Consider the following 9531-nt stretch of genomic DNA (forward strand, 5'->3'; position numbering starts at 1 on the left):
AGAAATACATATGACATTATAAAAAAAAAATCAACTGAAGTTGTTTAAATAGTAAATTTGCCCAGTATTTTGCTTTAATTTAATAGCTTACAACGGCTTTGGTTCATCAAAGATTTCCTAACACTGATCGACCGATTGGTTTGGCAATGACCTGTTATACGCGAGGGAAGGTGTCGGAAAGGGGGGAGCTCCAATTTTTCCCCACTTTCTCCACTTGTTTTCTGAGAATAGTCCATTTGCTTAAGTTTTTACTGCATTAAAATTCATTCATTTAGACGCTGCTTGCCCCCCCCCCCCCTTTCATACACACCTTTTGTTGCTGTTAGGTCGAACTCGTGCAAATTTCAGCATTTGAGAAGAAAAAAAATTAGAGAACCCCTACCCCGCCCCCAAAACATAGACTTTCCAAAAACGTTGCTAGCTGTGGGCCTGAAAGAATTTGTAGTAAACTTGCAAGGAGCGATGGATACCATGCTTATTGTGTACACATGCCGGTACAGGTATATAGGTACATCCCAATTTGCGTCTTTGTAAACAAACAATAGCTTTCACACTTTGCCGCTCCATTGACCACAGACTGCCGTTATTCTTGCCGCTCCATTGACCACAGATATCGCAATTACAAATTTTGTTATTCTGTATTTCTCATTTAAAATTAAAAAAAAATTTCTTATTTTTTTAATTTTTTTTTTTTTAGCAAAATTATTGGGGCGGCGACCGCCGCCTCTTTGCCGACGCCCCTGATTTTTATAGAGTGCATACATGACAACAAGCAAAATAGATATGATTCAATGAATAAGCAAAATTAAATTATTAATTATTAGTTTGTCTCTGATTGTTTTTAGAAATATGTAGGGTTCGTCGAGCCTAGGAAGGAGAGGAGGAACAAGAAATTAAAAAGGAAATAAAATTACGTTAACATTGTTATCTGGCATGTGAACAATTTCCACACAAAAAATAGTTTGAAGTGGAAGTATGCATCAAAAAGTATATATGAAAAAGAAAACTTTTTTTTTTTTAGAAATCTGTAGTTGAAAGTTAATCAAATAACCTTCCTTTGTGCAACTTTTCTTTTAATAAACTTTTCGGATTCAAAATTTTCTTACATATATCTAAACATACTTAGCTTCTGATCAATACATTCTGTAGTTTCTTTTTAATTACTTTACAGTCAACTGTGACAAAAATAAAACGGTTTTATACTATTGGTTGCATATAAAGACCCGTTTATGCAAATTTTAAATGAATGTATTAATAAATAATAAAACCGCAAACAAACAAACAAATTCTGAGCAAGGCTTGACATCAACATATTCTCCTTTTCCAGCAAATAGATCATTAAAATCACACACCATATGCAAGATATCTACTGGACTTTCACTGATTTATATGCAATAATATCACTGTGGTAGCTAGTATAGCATGTAGTAAATTTTTACACCAGTTCATCAATCATGTTGTACATTGTAAATTTTGAATTTACTATATGCAGAGAAATATAGACTTTCCAATTGTTTGTGATTGTATACAAGTATGATTTGTCTGTTTTCTATCTTCAAGCTCATGGTAAGTTTTAAATTTATAAGGGAATTGCAAAACCGCTAAGTTGTTCGCGGGGTTTGTGTAGTTGAGTATCCTTCAGTTGTTGCTGTGGCATTGAAATATATTATGTTTCATGTATATAATTACAAAAACAAGAAACTTTTTGGCAAAAAATAAGTTCCAAAATATTTTTGGTCTTATTTTAGATAACGGATATCGACGGGTATGTTATTATACCAACTGGGCACAGTACAGACATGCGCCAGCCAAATTTGTACCAGCAAATGTGGACCCTACCCTCTGTACCCATATCATCTTTGCATTTGCCAAACTGAATGGAAATCACCTGGCACCGTTTGAGTGGAATGACGAAAGCACTGCAACGGCTAAAGGGATGTAAGAAAACGTTCTGTAATAGGGTTCGTTGAATAATTTAAAAACGCAGTTGATCCTTGCTTCATTGTTGTATTTTATTAAATAATAGTAACCATGGTAACAGTAGAGTAGTATAATATAGTAGACCCTGTAATAACAATAACAATTATTAGACAAGCTAAAAATACACATTTAACTCCATTATAGTATATCATCATTATAATAAATCTCATACTTTATAATTCATATTCTCTTTAAATTAAATTGATATAAAAATAATTACCACTTCTTTATCACAGATCAATTTATCATAAAAATATTTCCTTTATTAATTTAGTCATTTAAAATAAAAAATCATAATAATTATCAAAATCATTATCTGATATTAAATAATTCTAAATCAAATAATCTTATGTGATTTCATATTGAACATTAACACAAATACAATTTCATGCATTGGACATAACACACATGAAATTTAATTCAACATAAAATATAGACATGCATGACAAATACTCAAAAATAAGTTCTGTCAACACATACATATAATGGAACAACACATAAACATAAAACACATAAATTACCTTTAATATGGTCAAAAGGTCTGGATTATATACTAGCTGTTACACATGTAGCTGTGACAGTCCTATAAGGAATGCATAACAATGAGTAATCTCCCTTAGCTGCTTTAAAAATCTTTAATAATAATAACTGCTTTATTTAATGAAAAATACCTATGCTTTTAAATTTGAAGAATTATTTAAATTATATGAAACAAAAGATAAAATTCCTAATTTTACTATTAATCACATTACAGTTATACAAGTTAATTATAAAAAATAGTTTTACAACTTTAGACTTATTTATTCATTTCACTCAGTCCTACATATATACAATTTAATTCTTCAATTAGAGTGAAATGTCTGATAAAATATTTATACTGCTCATTTACACAATCTCTCAAACTTGCATTCACCATTCAAACACCTTTTTCACTCACTTTCACATAAACATACAAAATCACAATCATACATGAAAATAATATTAAGAACAGACCTGAAATTCTGGAATTAAACAATCAAAGAAAATAAACTGCTACTCCCCAAAAATGTATGAAATCAGGAACATCAAGACATCCTCTCAGTTTGAACACAAAGACTGGTATGACCAGTTCTAACCAAAAATACACTGCCCACAAAGAGATTTCCCTCCAAAAACCCCGACCAATGAAATCTCACTGATGGGTCACTTCATAGGTCACTGACCTCTCAAAGTTTATTACTATAAATACTATAAGGGAAACATATTTATTTATACTAAAGTAATTCCTAAATAATTGTATCTTCTAAAGTATAATATACCTTAAATAAATAATAAATTCCTGAAATATAAATAAGTGAAATTAAATAAATTTCCTGTAAATAATAATGTCACAATTATTTTGTAGATGATAATACTAAACCTGTCAAATAAACACAAAATCTAAAATACTAAAACTATATACACTTTTCAAATATTTACACTTCACCACAAACACGAGTTTGTGAATTTGTTGTGGTTTGGTCCTTTTCAGCAGTTTGCTGATATTTTACTACATACAATAAGATCAAATATGCTGAACCTTTCAAGCAAGGTTTAGTCACATTCTGCTATATATAACTAATTTAAACCAATTCTAGTTCTTGCACTATTACTCTTATCACTATTGTTTAAAATGAAAATTTACGATTGAAAAATCCTCCTATGAAAGGTATGAGCGTATCAACGACCTCAAGCAGCAAAATCCCTCCCTAAAGACGCTGTTAGCCGTTGGAGGATGGAAAATGGGATCTGCTCCATTTACAAGTATGGTAGCTACGGACGCAAGCAGGAGAGAATTTGCCACCTCAACAGTCCAGTTCCTGAAAAAGAACGGTTTTGACGGTCTAGACATAGACTGGGAATATCCAGCTCACAGAGGAAGTCCTGCACAGGATAAGGACCACTTCACACAACTTCTAAAGGTTGGAATAGTAATTATACTAATTGTGATACGTAAAAGCTTACATGTAATATCGATTTTTAAAATTTTAAAAAATTTAAGTCTTGCTTTTAGACGTTGGTCTTTTCTTCGTTGAAATCGAATTCATAAAACGGAAATCAAGTGTTGGAAAAATGTACTCACTCGCCAAACTCGTAAAACTGCAAAAAGTTTCATCGAATATTTTAAATAATTATTTTTAGCTCACCTGAGCTGAAAGCTCAAGTGAGCTTTTCTGATCACCCATTGTCCGTCGTCCGTCCGTCTGTCCGTCTGTCCGTAAACTTTTCACATTTTCAACTTCTTCTCAAGAACCACTGGGCCAATTTTAACCAAACTTGGTACAAAGTATCCTTGGGGGAAGGGGAGTTTAAATTGTTAAAATAAAGGGCCAAGTCCCCTTACAAGGGGAGATAATCAAGAAAAGACAAAAATAGGGTGGGGTCATAAAAAAATCTTCTTCTCAAGAACCACTGGGCCAGAAAAGCTGAAACTTATGTGGAAGCATTCTGGGATAGTGTAGATTCTAAATTGTTAAAATCATGACCCCCGGGGGTAGGGCGGGGCCACAATAGGGAATCCAAGTTTTACATTGAAATATATAGGAGAAATCTTTAAAAATCTTCTTCTCAAGAACCACTGGGCCAGAAAAGCTGAAACTTATGTGGAAGCATCCTGAGGTAGTGTAGATTCTAATTTTTTCAAATCATGACCCCCGGGGGTAGGGCGGGGCCATAATAGGGAATACAAGTTTTACATTGAAAAATATAGGAAAAATCTTTAAAAATCTTCTTTTCAAGAACCACTGAGCCAGAAAAGCTGAAACTTACGTGGAAACATCCTCAAGTAGTGTACACTCTAAATTGTTCAAATCATGACCCCGGGGATGGGGGGGGGGCACAATAGGGAATCCCAAGTTTTACATTGAAATATATAGGAAAAATCTTTAAAAATCTTCTCAAGAACAACTGGACCAGAAAAACTGAAACTTATGTGGATTCTAAATTGTTCAAATCATGGCCCCTGGGGGTAGGGCGGGGCCACAATAGGTATTACAAGGGGGGAAGTCTGGTAATAAACAGCATGGCCAAAGTTACTCAGGTGAGCGATGTGGCCCATGGGCCTCTTGTTATACTTTTCAAAACAGGTTCTCCACGAAACTTTTGCATCAGAAGGTCTCATGTTGACAGCTGCTGTGTCTTGTGGAAAGAGTACGATCGACACAGCATATGACGTCCCCGGCATTTCACAGTAAGTATACACAAAAATACTCTATGAAATTGATATTGAAAGAGTTTCTCATTGATAATATCAGTCTTTGTTGACAAGGTTTTACAGCAATCTGTTAAAGCTGCCATGGGTCCCAACTGTGTTCCATAATTAGCAGACCTGTTTTTGTATGCTTATAAAGCAGAATTTATTCAATAACTTCTTCAAGAAAAGAGGAAGTCTCTTGCTGCGGCCTTCAGTTCGACATTTAGATATTTTGATGACGTTATATCAATTAACAAAAAGTATTTTCATTCATCCGTTGATTCGATATATCCCATTGAAATCGAAATCAAAGACATCACAAAGTCTGACACAACTGCTTCATATATGGATATTTTACTTGAGAAAAAGACATTGATGGCAAACTCATGACTTAACTTTATGATAATGTTATAACGTTATGATTTCAACTTTTCTATCGCCAACTTCCCTTTGTATGTAGGTATAATAGTATGATCCCATCTCTGATGTTTTAGAGGTCCTTGTTTGCACTGCTCACAATTTATATTGTTTTAAAGGACTTCTGAGTACGATTACCGGTCGTTATCTTCATATTTCATCAATACAAAATATAAGCTTACATGGCCCCACAAAAACGTAGATATTGCTATTGAAGTATTATGGATATAAATATCTATATCTCAGTCAGCTCGCATGAAATATATTGTTTTTCTCTTCTTTATATATAATTATATATTTCACAGATATTTAGACGGGATAAATTTAATGGCTTATGACCTCCATGGAGCAGGCTTTGAGACCAAAACAGGACACACTGCTCCACTGAAAAGCCACCCATCTGAAACTGGAACTGATAAACAACTCAATGTCGTAAGTTTATCGAATACTCTTTACGTACTTACAAGATGGAAGAGGCTAAGGGGCTTCACAAGATTAGACAAGTATTGTTTTTATGGTGAAAGACAGTAGAGCTATGATGAAACATTTACCCAGATAAATACTCTGCAACATAATCCTGATTTTAGATTATTATATTTTTTACATTGATCTTTTAAATAAATGAGTTTTTAATGTAATATCCACTTACAGGAATATGCGGTAAATTACTGGCTGCAGAAAGGGGCACCTGCTGAAAAATTGAACGTAGGAATGCCTTTATATGGAATTTCTTTCACACTTGCCAATGCAAATAATAATGGAATGTTCGCTCCCGACAAAGGTAATGGTGGAAAGGCTGGAACGTATACCCAACAGGCTGGAATCCTGGCGTATTATGAGGTGACTACATCCCAGATTTTATACTTCTTTCTGTTTTTCAAGTAAAGAAAAGGTACACAATGCATTAATAAAAATAAAATAATTAAAATACAATGTACGTTAATATAATAGGTCTGCGACATGTTAAAGAATGGAGGTACCCGACACTGGGTTAATGAAATGGAGATTCCGTATGTCGTTAAAGGAGATCAGTGGGTTGGATACGATGACCCAGAAAGCTTAAAACATAAGGTAAGAAAGAAAATCTTTGAACAAAGGATATAACATAGAGTTTAAAATTTTTTCTTTTATCGATCAGATCATACTTGAAATATGACCCAAAACAAATCTTATCGTTGTCCTTTGATAAATGCAGGTGGACTTCATTAAGAGCAAAGGAATCGGAGGAATCATGGTTTGGTCCATTGATTTAGATGATTTCACTGGTAGTTGTGGAGAGGGAAAATATCCCTTACTTCATGCTATCAAGGACGAGTTGATGGCCGGACAAACCCAACAGTAAGCATTGATATATGTACAGTTCGTGTATACACTGAACCCCGCTATATTTAAAAGGGAGGAAGAACAAATTCTTACCTCAACTCCAATTCCTTAGATCTCTATCAACTACTCTTGTAGTTGACATCTGTACGAAGTGCGTTGGGCGGAATTGTCTTGCCACTCAAAATGGCTGTTTAAACAGGTGAAATTTTTGATGTTCTCAATTTCAGGCCCAGAAGGGCTATTAAAACGGTTATAGGAAATATTTTGATGTGGAAATAGTGAAAGAATGTGTTAGGAATATACGTTGGTGATATTTTGAGACGGCAGTTTAATTACTCGGAAAAATAAATCTAGAAACAGTGCATTTTTGTGCGTTTTGAATATGCACTTTTTAGCTCTTCTGAGCCAAAGGCTCAAAGAGCTAATGCTATGGCCATTTGTGCGGTGTGCGTAAACTTTTTAGAATATGGGCCATAACTCAAGAACCCCTTGTCCAATTATTGTCAAATTTGTCACAGGGTATCCTTGGCCCAAGGGCTCCCTTTTATACTAAAACTGGGGTTGTGACCCTTTAACAAGGGGAGATAATTAGGAAAATAGAAACAAAAGTACTGGTTGCTAAAAAATCTTCTTCTCAAGAACCACTGGGCAGATTATCACCAAACTTACACAAAAGGATGAGGATATGTTGTAGATTAAAATTAGCACGGGGATTTACCCTGGGGCAAAGGGCGTGGTCTCAAGGTCACTTCAAAGTTGACCAAAAATTAAATTTTATTAAAATGTTGATATTTTGCTTACTATAAGGACTAGGATCATCAAATCTTGTCATTTGGTGCATCTAAGGACCTCATATCATATTGACTCAAAAGTAGGTCACGGTGACCTACTTTTTAAATTTTGCGGCCATTCTTTTTCAAAATGATTTAGAGGTATATTTTGAACAATTTAAGGCCTATGATCATCAAACTTTGTCAGTTGATGCATCTTGGGTCCTCAAAGTACGTCAACTAAAAAGTAGGTCAACTTGACCTACTTTTTGAATTTTATGGCTAATCATTTTTAAAACAATTAAGGTCATTATTTCGAATACGGGGAGGCTTAGAATCATTAAATCTTGTAAGATGATGCATCTTGGGGCCATAAAACATATTTATTAAAAAGTAGGTCACAGTGACCTACTTTTTGAACTTTGCAGGCATTCGATTTCAAAGCGTTTTAGAGGCATAATTTGGACATTTTAAGTCCTATGATCATAAAACTTTGTAAGTTGATGCATCTTGGGTCTTCAAAAAAGGTCAACTGAAAAGTAGGTCACAGTGACCTACTTTTCAATTTATATGACTATAATTAAATATTTCAGGTACTAATTGGCTTAGAATCATCAAACTTTGTCAGTTGATGCATCTTGGGTCTTCGGAGTAGGTCGACTAAAAAGTAGGTCACAGTGACCTACTTTTGAAAATTTATGGCGTTAATTTAATATTTCGGGTACTAATTGGCTTAGAATCATCAAACTTTGTCAGTTGATGCATCTTGGGTCTTCAGAGTAGATCGACTAAAAAGTAGGTCACTGTGACCTACTTTTGAAAATTTATGGCTTTAATTAAATATTTCGGGTACTAATTGGCTTAGAATCATCAAACTTTGTCAGTTGATGCGTCATGGGTCTTTGGAGTAGGTCGACTAAAAAGTAGGTCACGGTGACCTACTTTTGAAAATTTATGGCTTTAATCAAATATTTCGGGTACTAAATGGCATAGAATCATTAAACTTTGTCAGTTGATGCGTCTTGGGTCCTCGGAGTACAACAACTGAAAAGTAGGTCACGGTGACCTACTTTTGAAGTTTTATGGCTGTATTTAATATTTTCAGGAATTATTTGGCTTAGAATCGTCAAAATTTGTCAGTTGATGCATCTTTGGTTCCCGGAGTAGGTTGACTGAAAAGTAGGTCATTGTGACCTCCTTTTGAAAATTTATGGCTGTAATTAAATATTTTGGGTACTTATTGGCTAGAATCATCAAACTTTGTCAGTCTATGTATCTTTGGTCCTCGGAGTACAGCAACTGAAAAGTAGGTCACGGTGACCTACTTTTGAAAATTTATGGCTTTAATTAAATATTACAGGTACTAATTGGCTTAGAATCATCAAACTTTTTCAGTTGATGCATCTTGGGTCCTTGGAGTAAAACAATTGAAAAGTAGGTCACTTTGACTTACTTATAAAATTTTATGATTATAATTTTAAAAAATACTTTAGGTATTAATTGGCTTAGAATCATCAAACTTAGTTGATGGGTCCTCAGAGAATGACAAGTGATAAGTAGGTCACCATGACCAACTCTCAGGTACTAATTGGCTTAGAATCATCTTGGGTTCTCAGAGTGTGAATTGGAATTTCAAGGGTTCATGTAAATATACAGGATACTTCGAGGCTTCAAATAGAAGTGATAGGTTGTACAGTTTATCAGAAGAGCGATTCAAGGCCCATGGGCCTCTTGTTTTTCAATGCTCTCTGGTCGTTTATCTCAGATCTGCAGCCATACTTCTCGATAATGTTCATGGGCATTGTCAAAATTACAATGTTCTGCTTTCTG

General features: G+C 34.3%; 1 protein-coding gene and 1 long non-coding RNA gene across 2 annotated transcripts; one reads left to right on the forward strand and one right to left on the reverse strand.

Annotated features, from left to right (window-relative positions):
* The first annotated feature begins 462 nt into the window (after nt 1–462).
* Nucleotides 463–6950, forward strand: LOC133203711 (acidic mammalian chitinase-like). Its single transcript, XM_061339481.1, has 9 exons — nt 463–508; nt 1561–1566; nt 1749–1938; nt 3668–3920; nt 5085–5188; nt 5914–6040; nt 6260–6448; nt 6560–6679; nt 6804–6950. Exons 1-9 carry the CDS (start codon nt 463–465, stop codon nt 6948–6950), a joined length of 1182 nt encoding a protein of 393 aa, XP_061195465.1.
* LOC133205498 (uncharacterized) lies at nt 1999–2617 on the reverse strand. Its single transcript, XR_009723619.1, has 2 exons — nt 2502–2617; nt 1999–2065 (listed from the first exon to the last, which is right to left on the reverse strand). It is a non-coding gene; the product is annotated as an uncharacterized LOC133205498 (long non-coding RNA).
* Nucleotides 6951–9531: the final 2581 nt, after the last annotated feature.

Source organism: Saccostrea echinata, unplaced genomic scaffold (assembly GCF_033153115.1).
Source record: "Saccostrea echinata isolate AGI-Se365-2 ecotype Australia unplaced genomic scaffold, CSIRO_AGI_Sech_v1 ptg000002l, whole genome shotgun sequence".
NCBI classification, from domain to species: domain Eukaryota; kingdom Metazoa; phylum Mollusca; class Bivalvia; order Ostreida; family Ostreidae; genus Saccostrea; species Saccostrea echinata.